This window comes from Zonotrichia leucophrys, chromosome 2, assembly GCF_028769735.1.
Source record: "Zonotrichia leucophrys gambelii isolate GWCS_2022_RI chromosome 2, RI_Zleu_2.0, whole genome shotgun sequence".
Classification (NCBI taxonomy): Eukaryota; Metazoa; Chordata; class Aves; order Passeriformes; family Passerellidae; genus Zonotrichia; species Zonotrichia leucophrys.
Window position 1 is genome coordinate 80925635 of NC_088171.1, and position 24056 is coordinate 80949690.

Here is a 24056-nt window from a genome sequence, read left to right on the forward strand (position 1 = left end):
AACTCAAATTTATTATGGCCTTTTGTTGGGATTCCTGTGTTAGGCTACAGGGAGATTAGAAGTGTTGAAGCAAACTAATTTTACCCCATGAAGTAGTCATCATCCCTGTTACTGAATTAACAGTTCTCACACTCTGTGCTTGCAGTTATTCAAAGTGCAGGAGCAAAAAATAGCATGTCTGGGTATGAATGCGTCACACTGCAGCTTGGCTTGCTCTCTGCTGCTCTGTTTACTAACACATGCACACACACTCACTAGCTAAAGGCTTTTTAAGTCTTCTCTTTCTTCTGTGACTTTTGGATCTCACAGTCATACTTTTAACTCTGTACTGTTGACTCTTTCACCATTCCCATGGGGCCTCTCTGTACTGTAATGGTTCCCTTAAAAACATTTTTTTGCTCCTCCAGGCCAAAGGGATGAGCTATTTTGGCCAATTATCTTTACAATGTGCATGCTTTTGCCTGCTCTTAAATATTTTTGTCTGTTTCTATGAGTGCTCGTTATCAGTATGTTGCATGGTAAAGATTTCCTCAGAGCTGTTAGTGTTGGCCTCATGGAACGGTTTTATATAATTTTTAAAGTCTAAAGAACAATAAAACTACACACATATTTTCAAGTTTATGATCACTAGGATTTTCTGCAGCAAGGACATAAATTTACTCTTTCCAGAACCAATTCTGTTGTGCATAGGACTACTTTTTCTTACAAGTATTAGAAACATTTTTCTAATGGTGTTTTCTCTTTCATCTAATTTCCTTTAAATCCAGACATCCATCTTCATCTTGCCATATTCAAGGTCTCACATGTGGATATTATTCAGTTCAGGAATTTTAAGGGGGCCTTGTGAGCCTTCTGCAGGTTATTTTCACCCCATAATCCTCGATTGCTGTTGAACATTCCAAATGATTTGAAATATATTATCAAGTTAAAATATTATCAAGTTAACTAGAGTGCCACCAAAACAATAGCACCAAGATCACTGTGCCAGAAACAGCTCTCCCAACTTATCCTCAAAAATGGAAAAGAAAAGCAATCTTTTTCATGTAACCATATTTATATTAATAGCATTAAAATAACTTAAACTGTGATAAGGGTAAATTTAACCTTTTTGTCCATTTATTTTGCAAAAATGAGTACATAAGTATGTTCAGAGGTACTTGTCCAGTGTGGACACAATTGTCCAATTGTGTGAAAAGACCTGTTTCTTTGTCTTTGTGGTTCCTTTAATACTTAGGAGTTTTATCTTTTCAGGTAAAGCCCAGGGCACAGGTACATCTCTGTCAGTTGTGACACCTCAGTACAGGGGAGTAGTGTCCATTCTATGTTGCTACATTTTATGTCCCCAGAAGATATGTGTTCAGGGTGTAGGGTTTTTTTCCTTTATTGGCAGGCCATGGGGGTTTTGTAAAACAAAATTGCTGTTTCAGTTGTTCTCAGAATATAAGATGTATGAAACAGTGTGGAGGAAAATTGTTCAGATTTAAGTGAATGCAGTTTGGAAATTTTCCTATTACACTATCACTGTAACTTAGTTTCTTCATTTTTATGTGTATTTACTTGAACTTCATTGTGCATTTATGAGATAGTCTTTAATTTTCGGATAAAAGTCTTTGTAAAAAAAATAGTAGCAAAACTATTGTAGTTGCAAAAGAAAAACAGATGTACCATTTTAGACAAAGAATGTGGATGAAGATGCACTTTTCTGTACTTACAAAAAATCCTTCACAGAACAGGGAATTTTGTTTCTTAAGCCATAAAACAGGAGAAGTTTGATATTAAAGTCACTTTTCATGGGTTTTCTCTACAAAGAAAGTACAAGTTCATTTCTTTGGTTTATGATTTATGGAGCAAGTATCCCAATTTTTTCTAAGTTACCTTTCAAGTGTTGTCACATGTAAATTACTTAAAGGAAAGAACAGAACTGAGTGGTAGTATAAAATGTGTCTTCTTTCAAAGGTCTTTCAAGAACAAACTGGAATTTATTTGTTATTAATGATGCCAGTTGTCTGTCAGTTGTCTATAATGGCAACTTCTGTGCATCTTGGAATCAAGTAAGAGATGTGTCTTTGTTCAGATCATAGGTCTAATGACACCTTGCACATTACTTTACTTAAAGAATTCCCTTAGGATCACAGGAAACAAGTGTTCTCCACATTCCAGAATAAAAGTGGGTGATGTTAAAAGAGCCACAATTATTTTACTAGAGCTGAGAGAGGTTTCTGAGGCATCTGCTTTGTTGCACAAATTAAATGTTAGAAGATGCCCAAACCTTTTGAAGGTTTGTGATAAAATCTAGTTATAGCACTGGTTTTAGTTTTGGAAACACAGAAATCAAAACTTCTGTTAAGACCTCAGAAAAAAAAAAGCTCACTTGGCTTCTGTCTCAAACCTGTACTTCTCTGCTGTTTTGTTATTTTTTCTCTGCTGCTTACCTGTGATCAGCTGGTATGAACACTCACCCCAATAAGCCCTCCAGCCTCAGACCCCTTCATCTCTGACTAGGACCTTGTAGACATCAACCTCTCTGCCTTGTATTGTGTCACTCTTCAAATGGAAGCTGATTCTTCCACTGCTGAAAATGCTGTTCATGCTGCTGGCATGCTGACTGCTGCCAACAGATTTATTCTTTGAGCTCTGTGAGAAATGAGGATTATGACAAAAAGCAGTTAGAACAAATCAGGTGTGTGGTCCAACTTCAGTAAAAAAAAAATGCCAGGGAGTTGTCATTAATCCTTATTTGTTTCTTGTTATACAGCCCATTATGTATACATGTGGCACAATTTCATTTCTTTTCCTTTCTTCTCTAAGAGAAACAAGTTGACTTCTTGGCGTCATGCTTATCTCGAGTTCCCCATCTGTGATCATTCTTGTCAAACCAGAATCTAGCCCAAAGTCTGGTTTTGATTGGAAGTGACACTTCTGAAATGAGCCTGACCTTCTTTTTCACCTTCTGTCAGGAGCCTTAAGCTATAACAGCAACATTTCAAGTTATATATCATTAAGAATTGACTGGCACACCTCTTTAGCATGCTTGCTAAATGGCCTATAAATTCTTCTATCTTTGTGAAATAGAAGGTTTAAGGCAATAATATTTCAAAAAGCATAAAAAATAAACCTGCCAGATAAGTCTTTTCATGTGGTGAGACCACTGTTTTACCAAGTGTGCTTCATGCTCTACCAAGCCATAGCAAGCTAATAAGCCCAGAAACAGAGAAATGGTGGCAGGTCCTGGGTTTAACCAATAACATGAGCTGTGATTAGGGATGAAGAGCTGTGTTGCCAATACATTCTTGCTCAGAAGAAATATTATTTCCACTTGTTGCTTCCTCATCTTGCACAAGGTGGTTATGTCAAATGTCGAGTAGCAAGAATCAACTGTCCTGAGCAATTCCTTGCAGAGCATCTTGGAAAGCATTTCTGCTTTCTTGCTTGCCAACACAGCATCTTGCCAGATACTCTGTGAGACTCTCAGTGTCATGTATGGCCAATTTGTTTTCAAAGTCAAAACTGCAGTGTTATTAAATATAATTTGTATTTGTCAGTTCATGGAACATACTGCAAGGCCAATTAGCTTCAGCTTTCTGTGGAGAGGAGAAGGGCATGAAGCTTTAACTCCATCTCCCTTCATTTGGTAAGGGTCTTTTTTTAAGCAAAGAGAAAATATACAAACTGAATTAATATTTTTTTCTTAGCTAATATTAAGCATATTATTAAAAAGTTAAATAAAGGCACTGACAATTATTTTAAGAGTGTAATGTACAATGTAAAGTACAATTTAGATTTATTAATATCTGGAATTAATTATAATTATTCAATACATTTAAATGTTTTGAAAGCATTTCAAACACCTTTCCTGTAATTGTAAATGTTACATCAAACTGGGAAAAGTACCTTAATTTATTCTGCTCTCTCTCCCACCATGCTACTCTAGTCTCTGTGTCAGTTAACACCTGCATTTATATTCACCACCTTTATTTAGGCCTGGATATCTAAACTGAAGTTTGACTTGATGTAAACAATGGTATTCCTGCCTGCTTAGTACCAGCTGTATGGATTCTAAAATCAAGCTCTGTGGCTTCGTTGTATTTTTTTGTTGCTGAATTTCTGGTTTCTACTCTTTGTTTAGCACTGGCCAGTTCACCTCTTGGACAAAGCTGTCCAAAAGAGGTTATTGGACTGACCTGTCTAGGGAGAGCTGGCAGAGACTGTCACAGCCACTAAGACATGCAGGATGAGATATCAGTGTCTTCTTAAGGGGCCTTTTAATTTAAAAGTCTTTGTTGTTTCAGAGATGGTTTTAGTAAGCACTGTGTAATTGCTCATGTGAATTTTGTTGCTGCTGCTTCAAGGGACATAGCTACAGAGTAATCATACCATCCCAAACGTCTGGGATCATTGGAGAGAGGTCTAGATGGTTTTAGACAATGCTGGGTTTGTTGGGGTTTTTTTCCTAGATTTTTTCAGTAGTGATATTTTGTACAGACTGGGGTAAAGGAAGTATTCATATGTAACAGATTCAAATCAAGCACTGTTTTTTTGTTACCACAGGAAAACCTATGGTCATGTGATACCAATTTAAAAGCAAACCCCAACAATTTGAGGTTGTTAGTACAAACCCTAAAATCTGCAGGATATACTTCTCTTGCTGAGCTGAAGCCTTCCCAGGTATTTAGTACAATTGCGCTATAAATTTGGATTTACTTTCATTAAAATGAGAAGGTGGTGGTAGATAATCTATTGTGCAGCACAGGAAAGCATCTCGATAAGTGATCTTTTTCTCCTCTCAAAGTAACAATTATGAAAATTTGGAAATTTTATTGGAGTACTCTTACTATCAAAATTCTGTTGTTCTTAAAAGATCTTGATATCTGGCTTTTTATTTTTCTAGACTTTCATTCTTTTTTTTTTGCATCAGTTTCAGGAAATGAGAGATTTGTATCTCACCCACGTTTGAAGCAGTTTGTCAGCTTCAACCACAATATATGTGGGTAATTTCAGCTGAAGGAGGGAAGCCTGGAAGGAATATTTGTTTATGACTTGTTTTTTTTTCTTCCTTGGTATAAGCTAGGAAGAGTAATTGCATGTTTTTTCTTTTTCAGAGGCTCCTATTGCAGCCTCAGTCTATTTCAGATAGACCTTCCTGATCATTCCTGATGGGCAGCAACAGTACAGTAACTCTTCCAGTAATTTACTGGGTACAAGTGTATACTGGGTGAGGATGCTGCCACAGCTCATTAATATTTAGCAATGCAAACTGCAAAACAACTTCTGCCATGCCTTAACCACTATTTTAGATATGGACTCTAATACCACACAGGGAAAAATATCCTTTTTTTTTGCTCAGAGAGTTGATGTTTGTGAAATACGAAATAAATGAATGAAGGTATCAGGCAAATCTCTTTTGCAATAGCCTCTTTGCTTACCCCTATCAGTTCTGTGTGTCCTGCAGCAGTTGGGCTGCACAGCTTCAGGCACTGGGCTCACTACACAGAAGCCACCAAGCCCTACAGTGAAGAGGCTGCCACAGACACAGCAGCCACAGGTGCTGTGGTTTAACCCCAGTCAGCAGCCAAACCCACACAACCTCACCCAGTGGGAGGGGGTGAAGAACAGTGAAAGTGAGAAAATGTGTGGGTTGAGGTAAAAGCAGTTTAATGGGGAAAGCAAAAGCCCCACAGGGAAGCAAAGCAACGGAAGGAATTCATTCACCACTTCCCATGGGCAGTGGGCCATCTTCAGCCATCCCCAGGAAAGCAGGGCTCCACAATGCATAACAGCGATTTGGGTAAACAAACCCCATGTGAATGTCCTCCCTTCCTTCTTCTTCCTCATAGCTTTATATTCTGAGCATGACACCATGTGGTATGGAATGTCTCTTGGTCAGCTGGAGTCAGCTGTCCTGACTGTATTCCCTCCCAGCTCTGTGCATCCCCATTCTCCTCGCTGGTGGCATAGGATGGGGAGCAGAAAAGGCTGTATTACGCAGTGTGAGTGTCAGTGCTGCTCAGCTGTGACTAAAACATCCCTGGGTTATCAACACTGTTTCCAGCACAAATTGAAACATGGCTCCATACCAGCTGCTGTGCAGGTAATTACCCAGGCAAGAGCAGCGCAGCGTGGTGAGCAGTGCCCCCCTCGCTGTGCAGCCCCTCAGCTGCTCTGGGCACACACACCACATGTGGAGAGCAGGACATTTCCCAGGGTGACTGAATTTCCTGTGCTTTTCCTGCACAGGCATGTGTGGTACCAAAGATTTTCATCATTATTACATGGGCTCTAAGGCATCGCAGCATCTTGGGAAAAAGGTGTTCCCTCTCAGTTGGTGATAAATTAATGTAATCATGCTGAAAGTGAGTTGCAAGGAGAGCAGGGAAATGCAGTAATTTGTTTCCTTTTTTTTTTTTTAATGTTTTCTCATTACTGGGCAGAATGGCAAAACAACATTAAATATTAATTTATCTGCTAGATCATTTCCAGTGCTTTATATGTACCAGCACAGCATGAACATGTATATGGAGCTCTATTTATATCAGCTGATTTTCAGTAGTCCTTGGGATCATACAAGTGTAAATAGCTGAGCATAAAAAAAACTCATACCCCCACCAAGGTATATACCCCCTCATATGGGTAGATCTGGTATATTTGATGCATTTCGTGTGCTTTGTCCTTGAAATAATATACCCTGTACAAACACTCTTTAGTTGCATAATGCATAATTCGTGCAAGTTGGAATGAGACAAGTGAAGACTTGAACTGGTGCCCTTGGACATCACAAGTCATTCATTAGTGGTCTTACTAAGGTGCAAAACCTAACCCTGGGGTGAAGTCAGATTTGACCTGTAAGATATGTCTCTCATTTGTTTTCAAAAAAATCTGACAGTGTGAATGATTGAATTCTGAGAGTTAAAATAAGAAGCAGGCTTTAATGTATTTTTTATGAGCTGAAAAGAACTCATTTCTAGCAAGGCTGGTGATTTATAAGGAGGAAAAAGAAGAATTGAATCACATGCACTGAAAACAATCTATTGGTTTAAAGGCAGAAATGCATTAAAAATTTCAAAGGCACAGCCCCATAATAGTGTCATTTGAAGGCATTGTTTCTCCAGAAGGCATTTGTCCTCTACTTTCTCAACCACCACTGGGCATTGCTATGCCAGTTCTTTTGAACTATGATAACATTTGAGTTTCACACCTGAGCTGCTTTCTGGTAACTGCTCATGTGTATGAAATGGTTCCTCTAGCTTTCCACTTTGGTGTTTGTTCTGATTTAATTTAGAAATGAATAGCAGGTTTCATTCCTAAAGACATTAATCACACAAAACCTTGAAATTGGGTTAGTTGTTATTAGGGAACACTTGATTGATTGTCCCTTAAAATATATGTATTTTATTTTTAAAGTTATTGTAAATAAAATGATGGTTGATACTTTCTGAAAACAAGAGGTTCTAGGTCTTTCCCAGTGCAAGGATTATTGTACGCTCACAATAAACCTAGTTAAATTAACTGTTGCAGATTTAAAACAGGAGTTAATTTGACTTATGCTATCAGTTTAGTGGATGTTAATGTTATGGTACAGATTTTCGGTTTATTTAGGCACAGTAACCTCTCACCCAAGGTACTAAAAGTTTACTGTTTATTCTGTTACACAATGTCGACATGTCAGAAGTGTTAGAAAAGGTATTTCTTAAAAAGTTCAGACTTGTTTCTAACAGTTGCATTAGTGCCATGAATTATTAAAATCTATTTATTTGTACAAAACAAAACAAAATATACAATAAATATATAAGTAGATTTCCATTTAATTTTTTATTGAAAGTGCATTCCACATCTTACTTTTGTTTAAAAGGCAAAAAGAAAGTCTGTGTATTTTCCTTTGAGATGTTTCATACATAGGTGCAAGTGTTGTGTGCTCCACTGGAGAGGAGAATCCCTGTCCTCCTGGAATATAGTTATTTCTGGTAAGAGTGAGTTTTTGCAATAACCTACCACTTGGTCAGGTTTAAATATTGCACATTTTGGATATCAGACTTGGGTTGTTTTTCATGGCAATACTCTGCATGTGATGAGAGGAGCAGCATGTTTTGTGCGGGCTGATTCTGCCGGTTGCATTGGAGTCTCAGACCACACAGCTGGCTGGCTGGCACCTCCTGCACTCTCATTGTGAGAAGCCAGAAGTTGTGCCATTGAAGAAGACTTGTCACACTTGTGCCTTTCATGGCACAGAGGGCTCATGGCCTTGAATGATTTCGTTTTTCATAGCATTTTGTGCTGTTTTTCTTCTCATGGGAAGACAGACAATGTGGAGAACTGAGACGGATGTGAAAAGAAAATCTCTTCTCCCCGTGCAAGTTCTAGATTTGCCTCTTATGAAAATGTTCATTTGCCTTCTGTTCCCACACAAACACAAAAAAATACATAAATTGAAAAGTGTTTTTGTTTTTTCAGCTAGCTAAAACATTGGGATTTCTGCCAATCTTATAGTTCATCTGTATGGAATGCTGAGTAGGAAATTTGGTTCCTCCATGAAGAATCACATGATGTGCAAAAATTGAGAACATCTGTTTATGGGCAGATGCCTTCACAGATGTTATAGCTGCATCTGAGGCAATTCTCAAATGTATTTCACTGTTCTTTGCTGACAATCTGATTTATGCTTTCTAACAGTGGGATGGCGTAGGACCTCTCCCAGACTGTGCAGAACCACCCAAAGGAATCCAGATGCTGTGGCACCCTTCAATAGTCAAACCCTACCTCACACTTCTTTCTGAGTGCTCAAATCCAGACACGCTGGAGGGGGCAGCGGGGGCACTGCAGAACTTGGCTGCTGGGAGTTGGAAGGTAGGAATATTAACCCAATACATATTTCCTCTTCAGTTCTGTACCTGCAGCTGACAGCAGGCTGGTGATATAAATGTATCTAATTGCTGCTGGTAGTGGAATAACCTTCTGTTCTCATAGAACTATCTGAAGTCAAATCTGAGATAGCATTTCAAGTCCTAGGTACTCATATCATAGCAAATATCAGCGTACAGGAGCAAAAGCCAAGTCAAGTATGAAAAATTGCCCCTGAAAACCAATATCCAAATATGGAGAATAAGGAGAAGCAATTCTTTATGAACCTGGGTGACAGAGCCATGAAAAATGAGCCAGAAATGCCACCAGTGGCAATCAAAGGAATCCATATTGTTTTGTCACTGCAGAAACTGGTTGGCATTATGTCCCTTAGGAGAAGGCAGGGCAGAGCAAGATATAAATGATGTGACATCAAGTAATCTTAGCATCTACTTTTTTTAAAAATAAGGCATTATTAAAATACATTCATAATATGATTAGTTATATACGAGTGAGGAAATGTGCAATCAAGGCACTCTGTTCCAGCTAATCCTACTTTTCAATTGTATTCAAAAGCACCATTTTTCTTTTACATATGATTTGCAGTATGTCCAGTGAAAAATTTAAGAAAATGCTTTCAAATTTAGAACAGATCAGTAAAATTCAACATTGAGCTTCGTTTACTTTTTAGGGCAACTTTCCTGGTGGTAAACTGATTTAATTGGCTGAAAGAACTAACTGTGTAATCCTATGGTGTAACTATAATGCATTGATTTTAAATTAACTCTCAGCAGGAATTTTTCTCATTTGCAATGAAAACAGTCATGTACAGGGAAATGCACTGATCAAAGTTATGTCTCAAAAGGTATCCTGTTGGGTTTTAAGCAGTTGGGCATTCGTATGTGATATGTAAATACCAATTTAATTAGGCATTCATTTTTAAATATTAGCACTGGCACTAAGAAGTTGTTTTCTTTTTCACATAAAGTTTTATTGGAAGTTGGGTTGGCACACTCACTAGCTCTTCCAAGACATATTATGTTTTTGGGTTTTTTTTTATAATGGTGTTCCACCAGATTTATAATGTGTCATTGACTGTTGCATTCAATGGCATGTAAAATGATTTAACAAAGTATCTGTTCAGTGATTTTTGTCCTATGTAGCACTGTGCCTGAAAGTCATTATGGTTTTATTATTCTCATGTTTTAGACTGCTTCAGATGGTGTAATCCTGGCAGCAAAATGTAATAAATGTGTACTATCCATCTGGGAATGGGTGTAGTCCTGGTCCAAATGAGAAAACAATGCATGCATGTTTGCCAGGACTAATGGAAGTGCTAAAATCCAAGTGGTGTCCCTTCTCCCATTTCTAATAAATCTGTATACCTATCATCCTTTAGTTGGCAGAAGTGTACAGTGAGAGGAAGGGAGGCTCTGCAGAGCTCTTTGGCAAGTGCTGGCTTAGAAAAACTGGTTTTGGACTTTAATACTATCTGTGCTGATACCATGGGAAAAGCTGGGTTGTTCTCATATTGCTCTATTTTTCTAAAGATTCACCAATTCTATTACAAGGGATGTGCAGACACAGAATGAATATCCTTAATTTCACATGTCATACTAGCCATTTTTGTGAGGGGAGTAATCCTCTTTGGGGATTACATAAGCATTGATGTTTCCACCTTTTGACCTCTCCTTTCCGCTGCTGCAGTCCAGATATAAAATTACTGAAATAAAAGATAGAAAACTCTTAAAAGAAGAGGTTATTCCTAAGGGAGATTTTAATTTTTTTAGTTCCTCCAACAAATGGTAATTGTATAAAGAATGGAATTTTTTTTTTTTTACTTGAATTCTTTCAAGAACTTTATGATTATTGAAACTTAAAACTGAAAGAGAGAAGAGCAAACTGTATGAAGATAAACAGTGTTGCTATTAATAACAATAGCAGTCGTGGGCTTTTTCCAATTAGCATTATTTTAATACCAGAAGAATCACAGACTATATGAAGCACCCAGCCTACCAGGTGTGCTCACACACTACTGAAGATACAGTCTCTTCTGGAAAAAAATACAATGCAGTTGATACACTTGCACAGTTCTTTCCTAGCTGTTTCACCCTTTTGGTTCCTCTGGTACAAAGCTGTCTAATCCTCTTGGGTGGCCAGGAGGTAATATTTTTAACACAGGCAGTGCTTAGCCAGTGCTATTACAGAGAGAAAGTGAGCAGATAAAAGGAAGCCTGAGTAATTTTTAAAAAATAAAAAGTTATGTAGGGGATTTAGATAAATGTCTACCACTAGAATTAACAGACGATATGTGTCTAAATCCCCTAGACTGCTTTGGAGAATTTCAGGCACAAAAAGAAAGCAGCAGTATGTAGCTTTAAGGATTAATAGCTCAGAAAGGCTGAAAGTTTTCATTATTTCAGGGTGTATAGTTTCTCAGGGATACATACACATAAAATCAACACATGCACATGGTGAAACAGAATCTTTAGGACAATTTTAGCACTGCTTCAGTTGCAGGAATTCCTTCTAAAGCCAAATACTAACATGAAAGAAAAAATGGGACATACTTATATTTACAGACAATTTTTCTATGTCAAAATGAAACACTTAGGACTAAAGTCTTGACATATATTACTCATCTGCAAAGTAAAACTTGGGAGTTTTTTATAATGACCAATGAAATATTTGGGCAGTGCAATTATTACTACACCAAGCACAGTCTGTAACAAACCAGAAAAGGAGCATCTTGGTGGCAAATACATTAAGAGATCCAAATGAAGATTTATCAGTACAACAGGATACTGATTTTGAGGTATGAGGAAGAATATTTTCAATGTCAAAATTTAACCTGGCATAATTTATGACTTTGGTGTATATTCTGGTTTTGAAAAAGATTGACAGCTTAAATACAAAGCAGAACTTGTTTTGGAAGCGACTGTTTCAGGTAAACACAGACATTTGTTCATCTCACTGTTCTACATCAAGATGTCATAACATAAGAAGGACACTGGAATTGGAATCTGAAGGAGAAGAAGCACCTTTGTCATGGAAAATTACATGCATATCCACACAGAGATATCTTTTTTGTTCATGTGGTTACTTGATGCATCCATGAAAAATAGGATTGGCCTTTCTGGAATAATATCTATGGAGACAGGCAATATGTAAGTCTTTTGGAAAGACTGGACAAATTAACATTTTCCACATCACTGCCAGAGCATCACATTGCCTAAGGTCCAACTGCTGCCCTGCACAGTGACCTCTGACACCAGCCAGGGTCACTGCATGTCCCCCTATAGTATATTCTATAGCCATAATACGCACTCCAAGCTCAGTGCTGCTGCCTGACAGCAGTGGGGCAGTTTGTCAGCCCTGGAGCTGCACCCACCCACCACCTTCTGCCAAGCTCAGCTGCTACATGGGACTGCAAGGGTTACTGTTTTAGAGAAGTCATTGCTTCCCAAAATGTTTGATCCCATCAGATCATAACCACAGTAGTTTCATGATATCCTGAACATCCTGCAGGCAGAAGGAGCAACACATGAAAAGCATGGCCATTGGGTTAGGCTTTGCTTCCTCTCATTGCCTCTCTAAGATTTTTATTTTTTTTCAAAGAATAGGCTTTTTGTAATTATACTTAATGTGAACTTGAATATTAAAGCTGCTTAGAAATATGAAATAATAAAACTAGGGAAACACTTTCCTCATCAATCTTAGCTGGAGTTTTCCCTGAACAAATAAGGTTTGAGACATGCCTTTGGAAGCAGTGCAAACTCTTTATTTCCCATTAGGTATTAACTTTCACTGGGAGCTCTGTTATTTTTCTTTGCCACTTAATTTGTGTTTAACCAAATTTGTGCAGAAATGTAGAATAAGAAAAAAGGAGACTTTCTGACTCTCCCAGCTCTATTCTGAAGACAATTGCCTGCTTATTAAGAAATCTCTCCCATTATAACTCTTCAAACCAGAAGTTCTTTCTGAAACTTCATATATTTTTTTTTTCTTTTAATGCCTTGGATTGAAAAAATTACATGGTTTAAAATTACAAGAGTGATCCTGTAAAAGATTATCTTTTTATATGTAGTCTGGCATTAGTACTTCTCCTCAGATGGTAAAAATAAAAGTGGCAAGTTCTTTTTAATTTTCACCTTGGTCAATTGGCTATTAACACATTAAATCTCCTGAGCCTGTAAAAAGTTACATGCAAAATGTCCTCAAGTTAACAATGTCAAGCATCCAAAGTTATGTCCCTTCTGAATAAAATTACCCTCTCAGGAAGAAAGGAAATATTAGGATATGTCCTTATTACTGTGTCTTTGTGTGTATCTGACAGCTGAATTTAGGTTGATGTCAGTTTATCTGCCAAACATTACTGCAGTATTGCAAGACCTGTTGCTCTGAACTCATAGAATCACGAAGGAGCTCAGGTTGGCAGGGACATCTGGAGGTCATCGGGTCCAACCCCTTGCTTAATTAAGGCAATCTAGAGGCAGTTGCCTGGGACCGTGTCCAGATGGTTTTCTGAATGTCTCCAAGACTGGAGACTCTACAACCTCTCTGGGCAACCTGTGCTCGTGTTCAGTCCCCCTCACAAGTGAAGAAGCAATTCCTGCTGTTTTGCAAAAGTCCTGTGTTTCAGTTATTGCCCGTTGCCTCTGCTCCTACATAACCTTTGCTGTTACATGCAGTTGTAACACAATGTTGTGATCACAAGTGGCATTTCCTTAGTTTAGTCAAACCCTTAAAAATAAAATCTTCATTCATATGATTCTTAAAAAAAAACTACTATCATGACTTAATAGGCAATATCTATCTTTTAAAACCAGGAAACAAGATTTACTTTATTTCTTCTGGCTTACATTGGAACCAATGGCATACCTGCTCTGGGCCTTGCTTTGTCCCTTCTGTGCACTCAGTCTTCTGTCTCAGTTACTTTACAGGCTATATGAACTCCCTCATCTGCTTTAATGACAGGATGGCCAACTTCCTTTTCCGCACTATTGCTGATACAGGTCAGGATGCCCTTGGCCTTCTTGGCCACCTGGACACACATTGGATGGTGTTCAACCCCTGTCAAGAAGCACCTCCAGGTTCTTTTTTGCTTGGCCACTTTCCAGCCACTCTGCCCCCAGCCTGTGGCACTGCCCAGGGGCGTTGTGATCCAAGGGCAAGAAGGATTAGGTATCTCAGCCTTTCCCTCATCCCCTGTCACTGTGTTTCTCCCTGCATCCAATAAAGGATTGAGATTCTCCTTAGCCTTCTTTTTGTTGGTGCTGTATTTATAGAAACTTATATTTTTGTTGTCTTTTACAGCAGTAGCCAGATTAAGTTCTAGCTGGACTTTGGCCTTCTGATTTTCTCCCTGAAACCTCAGAACATCCATGTAGTCCTCCTGAGCTCCCTTCTTCTGAAGGGAAGGGAAAAACTCGGTTCATTTTTCCAGAGCTCCAGCTTTGTTCAGCCAGGCTGCTGCTTTTCCCCACCAGCTCATCTTTTAACATAGAGGGATGACTTGTTCCTCTAAACAACTGGAACAAGCTTTTATGATTTCCAACTTGTACAATGTCTAGCCTTCCTGGACTTCTTTGCCCTTCAATGCTGCCTCCCAAGGTACTCTGTGAACCAGTCTCCTACGCAGTCCAAAGTTTGTCCTCTGCAAGTCCAAGGTAGCAGTTCTGCTGAGCCTCCTCCTTTTTTATCCTTTGACTATAACATGAGGAGCAAGTGCTGCTCTGTTGAGGTCAGTATCACTCTCAGGAAACTCCAGCATTCCTTGGCTGGTTCTTTCTAGTGCCTCTCCTTTCTGTACCATATTTGATCATACTCAGCAGGGAATGAGGAGCTCTTTGGTCAGACTGCTGAATGTCCCTGCCTTTGATCCCTAATATACAGGTACAATACCCATGTGAATGGTGTTTATGGCTCATTGGCCTGATCTCTTGAGATTGGCTAGAGGCTATCTTGGTCTTTGTTCCTTACACAAGCAACTGCATTTATTTTGTTAATTCCATGCCAGGGAAATCTGACTCTCATAGGAGCAAGAGCTCCATTAAGTAAATTATTAGATAAGGAAACTGAAAACATAAAAGGGACCATTTTAGGCACAAGGTCAGTGCAGCTGCATCAAAGAGCAGTATGAGAGAGAGTTTCAAGCTCCTTACCATGCAGACTCTTGAAGATAATGAGTAATTATTTTTTAAAGCAACAGACATCTAGGTTATCAATCTTCTCTTATCAGGCAAGGACATATTGTGGGTTCCTTGCCAGACTTTTCTGATGACTCTAGTTATTTAGGTATTAACCCTTTGAAGTTTCATCAGGCTGTTCCAGGAGAAAGTTTTCTTGGATTACAGTGAAAAGGCTTACTTTCATTTTATCCAAAATAGTAGTATTATGAATCATTATGTGCTGGGATGCAGAAGATCACTTATAACATACTATGTAATCAACAAAGTCAATTTTTAAAATCACCAATGCTTTATTCTGTCAGGAATTCCAATGCTTTGTTCTGTCAGGAATTTTTACCTGGGTAGAAACACCTCATAAATGAGGCAGCATCAATTGTTAAATACATTGCACTGTATAAATACATAAATTGTTAACACATTGGAGATATATTGGCTCTAGAGGACAGAAGACAAAATTGAAGGGACAGGACAATATTTAAAAAGCAAGACCTGCTGCTGCAAACACTTGTATCACAGATATCATAAAGAAATTAGCATGGCCATCTGTATATGGAATGGGAGCACAGTAGTTCATAGTGGCTTCATGTTCAAGGTAATCCCTTACTATAAGCATTTTTCTTCCCGTGAGATGTGTCACTTTTGTCCCAAATCTTTTCTTTTTTAATTATACTAGTTACAATGCTTGGAAAACTGATCATAAAAGTTCTCAGATGATTTTAGAAACTTAATACCTACTTGTTCTGCAGAACCAAGAATGATGAGGTGCTAAGGCAGTTCCTTATCGGTTTTGCCTTCCTGCTTAAGGTAACATCTGTTAACACTTTTATTTTTCTCTAGTTAATTTACTTAACTTAGTATCTTTACCCACTGGATTTTTTCCTTTCTCTTTAACCTTGACTAAAGTTGTGGAACAAAAGAGTAAGTAGTTAACACTTTACTCTTGTCCCAACACAAAGATGTAGAGAGCTTGCTAGTAATATACCAGACAGGATCATTTCTGGGAGTAGAACACCACAATTGGGACAGAAAGTCCTTGGGAAGTCTCTTTCTGCTCTCTTCAGAAACTGCAGAGTTAACCAAGATTTCAGAGCTTTCCTCTGTCAGGTGATGTGACTTCTTAGGGATCCCAATAGTTTTTTGAGTAAAGTAGATCTGTAATTTTTGAATATAAAAATATTTTCCTTTTTTCCTGATAGGTATATTACAATGAGTCTGATCAGACAGAGAGGAATATTAGTCTTTAATTACTCACTGATCTTTGATTATTCCACATGCAGTTCTCTTTCATGGTCTGCTACTACTGTTAGCATGGACTCTTTCTAAGCCTTTGATAGCAGACCTCAAGTCTCTCTAATCTTCCTGGTACTCTAGTTTGCTGAGTAATTTAGTTTGCTGTGTCATGCCTGCACTCCTGATTTAACTTTCATGTTGTGGTTTTTATGTCTCAGTAGTTCCTTTAGTATTCAGTAACTCAGTAGTCGTTGGGTCACAGTGTTGAACTGTACAGTACAATCCAAATTCTAGTCAAAGCTGAAGAATGGGATGAAATATTCTGCAGACACTTGGGGAGCACTGATGTCAATGGCAGGAAAGTGAATCCATTCAAAATGTCAAGTGTATACAGTTGTTGGTGCTTCTTGCATTTTTAGAGGGGGAATTTATTTTGCTAGTGTTCTTCTTTTTCATTTTATGATGGAAATTTCTTCATTGTTCAGTTTGGTCTCCTGTGTTCCTGCTTCATAGAGAAATAAAGAAAACCATATGAAACACCAAAAGGAGTTAAGTGAATAAGTGCTTTTAAATTCTTCTGAAAAATATAATTGAGTTTTATCTAGAGTAATTACGCTTTTCTTGACTTTCAGCCTAATATAATCTTAAATCTGTAGAGGCATTCACTTGTGCAGATGGTATCTGACAAACAAAAAAATAATTTGCAAGTTTACTCTCTTTTTCTACCTAATTACTGTGATGAAAATAAAAAGGAAGCTACTAATGAAAGTGGACATAGAGCTCTACTGTTTACCTTCAAAGGGATGTGTAGTAGTTATGCCCCCCAAATTCCATTATTGGTAAAGTGTATTCATGCACAGACTTTGGCTCCTGTGCTTGTCTCTGATAATTTAGCCTCAATCTGATGCAACAACAATGATTTTATTTTATTTTCTGGCTGCTTGTTCCCGCTAAAGTGTTTGCTGTTCCCACAGGGGTGCTTTTGCTTTACAAACTGAACAGCTATTTGATCATTGACACTGCCACTGATTTGTGCAGTAACAGGATGATTAAGTGTATTAGCAGAGTGCCTCATTTACTTACTGATAGGCAACAAACTCTTTGTCTCTTTTCTTTTTTATGATTTTTTCATCTCTTCACTTTTATGCTTCACTGAGCTCGTATTAGCAGTTGACCCACAATGTGGAAATGCAGGCACCACACGATGGCTTTAGGCAAACAGAGGGATCATCAGTGTACACAAGGCTGAATCAATTTCTCCATTCTCTGCAAGAATGAAATAGCCTTTTGAGGCACCTCCATTTGAGCTTTCCTGAAATCCACACAGTGCAGCATAATTGCTTGCAGAGACTTGTCCTAATTGGCAGCTTAAGGAAAAAGAACCAGACAGTTCATACCACTTTCCACATGGAAAGTTCTCCAGAGACCCTTGAAACAATTAAAAGCGTTTCTCTCTTTCTGCCTAAGGTTCATGACTTGAAGCAGCAGATTAAATGATAGCAAATCACACATTGAGGAGTCTGTGAACTTTTCCCAAAGTGGATGACATCCTCTGGAAAAAGACAGCTTGGGAAGGAGAGAAGTACACAGGAGAGAGGAGAGGTTTTGTACATAACTTTTCTGTAGTCCTCCACCCATTGTTTTATATGTATGTGTGCATATGTGCATCTGTAAAAAAATATATCTGGATCTTTCCCCTGTGAAAGCTTTGGAGCTCTCTTTTTTACTGTTGTAATCAAATTGATTAGTTCATTACAGATCCTGAAGGCTTGCTTGTTGTTTATTTAGTAAGGAGGTTTATATTTTCTCTTTTTTTTTCATACCGAGTTATTTCAGTGTTTCTCCTACAGTGTCTCCTACTCTCTCTCTAAGTTTAAAAGAAAAACATTTCCTAATTTGTTGCTCTTAAGCTTTTGGGTTGGAATGGATGATGAAAGTGCGACATCCTTGTAACACTTTCAGTGCTACATCCAGTTGTAACCTGGCTTTATAAAACATGTGCTTATGTTTTCTCTTGGTAGGTGGCTAAAAAAAATCAAAGAAAAACTGTTTACTGAGGTTTTAGAATGGAGGTTTTTAAAATATAGTGAGTAATCCAAGGGATTATTTTTGATTCTCCCTGGTATTGAATAGACATAGACAAGGTTTTTTGCTCTCAAAACAAACACCCCCACTGGTTCCACATGTAGCCCATTTTGGAGATGCTACATCTGTGATTTACTTCTGCAATGAACAGCCGCATCTTTCACAATACTCTCAGCCAGCCTGAACTCTCACCTCAACCAGACAGGCTAACTTCTTTCTCAAAATATTCTCACTGTTATCTTGAACTCTCACGCTGGCAGTCACCTTGTAATCACAGCAGACACAACAGATGCTTCCCCTGGGAGAGATGTACAAAATATAGCATTTTTTAAGTGCAAGGAGGTATTGCTCATTTCCCAGCTGCAGGTGAGAATAAATCTAACTGGCAGTTAAATACATATTTATTAAGCCAGGAAGGTTGGAAATATCCATTTGTTGTTTCCATAGCATCCTTTATACTTAATATACCATTAAAATTAATGTATAGGGAAGAAACTTTTTCACAAAATACTTCCTGTTAAACTCTTTGATCCTTAAGATCTGTTTTATTTTTTTTTATCTGATGATCATCCTACACACTGGTTCTAGAGAAGAGACTGGAGGAGAGAGCATAGAAAAAGATCAACAAGGAGTCCTGCTATCATTTATCTCCCCTATGCTTTTTGCTTTGCAGCACAAAATGTCAGCACATTTATGTTTTAGACACATTATTATGCCCAGGGATGCTGAGAACCCCTTGTCCAACGTAACTGACAAGATAGCTTATAATAACTGTTATCACTTTCATCTTCAGCAAAGTCCAGCCAACTGGCTTTTGTTATGCATAGTTACTACAGAGGAGAATTAGTAAAAAATACTCTTTAAATTCTGGAATTCTGGTTTGTGTTCCTTTTTTCCCAATTTCCCCTGAATCATATCACCTGGAATGAACTTCTGCTACGGACATTGCAGCACTGGAGTTCTTGTCTATCTCCACATCTACTGTTTTTATCATAAATATGTATTCTGGTTTTTGCTATTCAGGGCATATATCTGATATAAACAGATGCTTTTAAAGTGAGCTCTTCATCTGTGGTGAGTAGAGGCTGTATGCAGGGGTTAAGCATGGTCTACTTACAGTGAATGTGCTTTTTTTTTTTACTCTGCCTGGCTATGGAGTAATGCTATTGCAATGTAATTATTCTTTACAGTGGGATGTCTTTGTCAAAAGAGAAGAGCCATCTAGATCAGAAAATCCTAAGACTTATCATCCTAGTTTCTGAAATAATTGAAATATTTCAAAAGCAAAGGCCTTCCAGAACTTGTCTTCACCTTCCAGGTACAATGGCAAGATAAGCATCCATGCCATGGCACTGAAAGGAAGAAGACATTCTGCTTCAATAATTTCCTTTCAGCGGTCAGTACAAGAAACATGAATGTGAACTTTATGGAAATTGCAGAGAAGAGAACATGAACTGAAAGGAATGTGTGCCTGTGAAAGGATGGCTTGTTTTGAAGTGGGCTGTGCTGAGGAGACCTGTGCATCCACAGGTGTCCAAACAACTTAACTTTGGCAGTACCCATATACTTTAAACCCACGAGTTCACAGCTGCTGTCCTGTTTATGTTTTACAACTGCTGGAGATAGCAGCAGAATGCAAAACAGGGTAGTATAGCTGATCTTTCACCCCTTTATGTGCTGGGAACCCCAAGTTGAACAGCTCTGGATGGATTTCCTAATCATTTACAACACACTGCACAGATCCCTTGTTCACTGACGTGATAATCTTTAGAGCTCCTGAAGAGTTTTTTAGAAGTAAACAACTCCATTCATCATTTCTGCTGTCAAATGAAAAGGATGTTTACATGAGAACATTCTGCTCGCTTTGATACAAAGACAAGGCCGTGCCTGTGGTGTCATGACCAGCTGTCAAGTGGGAGATGCCTACAGGCTTCTCTCATAGAATCAGCCACTGGCTTTATCCTGCAGCCACGTGATACCTGCGGCCAGGCACAGCACAGGCACACACTGCCCTCAGGTCAGCTCTTGAGGGAATGGCTGGCCCTTCAATGTACAATAGTATTCCAGTTAGGATCACTACAGCTGCCAAAACCAGGCATGAAATTATCCTCAGTTCTCCTTCTGAACAAGTTAACAATCACAAGAGAAATGATAATAGTGTTTTCATGTTTATAGACTGAATAATTCTTAGGGTAACAACAAAGAATACTCAGACCTCTTGAACTTGCTTTGTAATACAAATACATATTTTGTAAAATAAATATTGTTAGTTTAGCAGTAAACAAGCATTATTAGATGTTGCATACAAAACGCTGGTGAAAAGAAAGTTGTCTGCAGACTTGGGCCGTGAAAATGTAACCAGGTGTGCTGGGAAAGAAGTCAATTCATCATTTAATTTCTCTGTCACCATTAAAAAAAAAAAGAGTGCTGATTGCCAAATCAAGTGGTTGCCTGGCATCATCAATGCAAATATTTCCACTCCTTTGAATTTTGCATCCAGGTGCTTCTGTTGGCCCTTACAGTGTTGTGAGTTCAGGTGTGAACTGAACTGTGTCACATTGCTCACTGTGTCCCCTCTCTCTGTCCCGTGTGTTCGCAGTGGTCGGTGTACATCCGCGCTGCCGTCCGCAAGGAGAAAGGATTGCCCATCCTGGTGGAGCTGCTCCGGATAGACAATGACCGGGTGGTATGTGCAGTCGCTACAGCTTTACGAAACATGGCCTTAGATGTCAGAAATAAAGAGTTAATAGGTATGTTCTTTCCAGACAATATATATACTGTGGGCTTGGGGATGGTTTGGTTTTTTTCCAGTTCGCCGCAGAATGAGCACAATGAAAATTATTCTCACATATCTAGAACAATTTCTTTAATTCTTTCTCTAGTGTGTCATATTCAGATTTTATGTGACAGCTTGCTAGTATATATCAAGGAATTGTTAAATTAATTAAACATCATGCAGTGTTTCTTGATGTCTCAGGCTGTAATCTCTGTAAGAAAAGCAATGGCTTTGTTCTGCTTTAGCATTTCATTCTTAGGCTGGCAGTAGCACTTGCATCTTCCAGATCAAGGATCTAAGCAGAGCACCCCCTCCTGATCCTCAGATTACCTATTGCAAATAACTTTGGAGTCATGAAGTAACAAGGCATAAAAATTTTAAGAAGGTTACAGGAATTTACTGGGCAGATTAGTAGCTCCAGCAAGAGACCTGGGAGACTCTTGCTTCACAAACAAATATGGTGTTAAGGAAAAGGACAATAATTCATGTAAATCGTTATTGCCCCAAATTCTGATCGTACAGGAAGCACACATATGGGGGTTTTATTTTGTTCAGGCTTTTAGTGGTTTTTTTTAGCTGAAATTCATCCAAACACTGTGGGTCATTGAGATTTTATTTTCATGTTCTGTCTTTGAAAAATAATCACTTCCTTGATTTTTAACTATTTCAACAATCATAACCAGATTATTTCTACTTCTGTACATTAAGAGCATATTTTCTGTTAATTTTTCCTAACTTGTTAATTTGTTATCATTGCAGCATATTTCTTCTCTGCTTTTGATTACAGAATTATGTAAATAGATACTATGATCATAATGTTTATTATTTGCATTCAGTGCTAGCTTAGGGTCAATGCTTCTTTACAGCAGTGCTCTGCAAGTTGCTAAAACAGGGCAGTCACTCCTCTCATATTGGGAGGAGTGTCTTATTGTACTAATGTTCCCGGATCTGCAAATTTCATTTAGGAGTGTAACACTATACATTTAAAATTGAGCTGTTTTACTCTGGTGTGCCATTCAAAATACTGGTTAAATTATGGATAGTAAATTTGCACAACCTCAACATTTTAGTATTTTATGAAATTCTTAAATAACACATCATAAAAGCAAAGATAAATTTAAAAAATGTGGGAAGAGTCTGGTGAATATAATAACCTAATATTTTTATTTATGTAGCCAGCTAATAATAGCTGGTGAGTGCTGCTCTGCTTCATGTTATTTGTAATGTTATTCTGAGAAATTGTACTTCATAATTGCAATAGTAATTTTCTGCAGCTTAAAAACAGTCCAAACATGCCAATATGACAGGGGAGTTATGATTATAATTCTTGGACCATTTCAGCTGTGATCTTTGTATGTTCATTTCTTCGGCTTTCATCATTGGACTTCAAAGAAACAGTAATAGCGGTCATTACTGCTGTTGTTCTCTAGTGTTTCTTAGCAAATAGGGCCTATCATAGAGCTGATTTTTAGAAATGCTAAACATCAGCAGTGGTCAAGGATTTCAACTCAAGTTGTAGTCCATCCATTTTTGTGATATTGCACTTCTGTGTATTGTATATGTATTGCAGGATGCCTTAGCTGTTGCTTTGCAAAGGAAGCCTCAAAAGGAGCTTGTGCTTTATCAGGGTAGTTCCTCAAGCATCCTTCTGCCTAGGCAAAATCAACATGCTATTTATCTTTTCTCTTTCTGATTGTCGTTGGTGCATCATATTCTTGTGGTGACACACTCTGCCTCACAAGCTGGAATTTTCCCCATAAAACAACCTTTCCTAAAGGTTATCTTTCCTAAAGGAGAATTTTCCAACTGTATATATAGTAAAGTTACACAGCTAGAATTGAGTTGGTTGGGGAGTTTTTAGTGCCTTTATAAAGCTTTCTTTTCAGTGGTGCTGTCGTTCCATTCCCGACTGACATTTTTTTACTGAAATGTGCCAGAGAATGATATATTAATTCTGCTGCTGCCAAGCAGCCCATAAATCAGTATTGGGGAACCTGGAAAATATATTAGAAAGCTTCCTAAAATCCAGGCTCACCTGTACTGTGCTACAAAAGAAACAAAAAGACCCTTTTCTCAAAGGCCAGAAGTTTCATACTAGACTTCATTGAATTGACCAATCTGTTTTGTTTTTCACACAGATTTATCAACTATGATGCTATATTGCTAAAGGCTGGTGAGAGCCTTCTCTTATAATTTATCTGAGCCATCCCCATAGCAACATTTTCTTTATTTATATTGAGGTCTTCTTCCTGGGTTTCCTTCCAGGCATGCTCCATGTCTTTAAAAAGACCTGCTCTTTTCTCCTTCCTCGTTGCTTTTGCATTGTGTCATGTGTCCCTTGGCTGAGACAGGAGACATCCTTCATCCTTCTTCTTCCCAAAATTGAACTGCCCTCAAAAACATGGTAAATCTGGCCTACTTAGTACTGGAATAGATAATGCAACACTCAGTTTTCTCTTCTTGAACACACTGCCCAGGTTCATTCCTGGTCACAGGTTAGACAACATTCATTTTCACTTGACTTCCAGGACCCTTGTTTGCATAAAATAGTACACAGTCTTCGTTGTTCCCAAGAGAGCACCCAAGGGAAAGGTTTCTCAGCCTTTTCTCTCTCCCAGCTGAGGGAAAGATCCACTACTGATATTGCCCGTTTTGTTCTTCCTTGTTTTCAGTGATCTAGGCTGTGCAGCATCCCTGTGTCCCTCTGGTATCACATTTTTCTACTTCTATTCATGTGCTCAGCATTTTGGAAGGCGGCTTTTCCTTCCTTGAAGCAGGTTCTGTCTCTGCTAAACTTCTCCATGGGTCCATTAGGTTCTCCCCCCCAGCCCGTGTAGATGTCACTGAATTGACAAAAATCACTTTTATTTGTTTTCAACTGTTCACTTAGGCAGAAGAAAATCACTTTTTTCCCACAGGTCCTCTAAAAGCTATGTTGATGA

General features: G+C 38.3%; 1 protein-coding gene across 4 annotated transcripts in view; it reads left to right on the plus strand.

Annotated features, from left to right (window-relative positions):
• CTNND2 (catenin delta 2) overlaps positions 1–24056 on the plus strand; it is a 641466-nt gene that overhangs the window by 550021 nt on the left and 67389 nt on the right. For all 4 annotated transcript variants that reach the window (XM_064705500.1, XM_064705503.1, XM_064705501.1 and 1 more), the window contains 2 exons: positions 8665–8838; positions 20938–21088. In XM_064705500.1, the coding sequence (XP_064561570.1) occupies positions 8665–8838; positions 20938–21088 (325 nt within the window). The remainder of the gene's footprint in view (positions 1–8664; positions 8839–20937; positions 21089–24056) is intronic.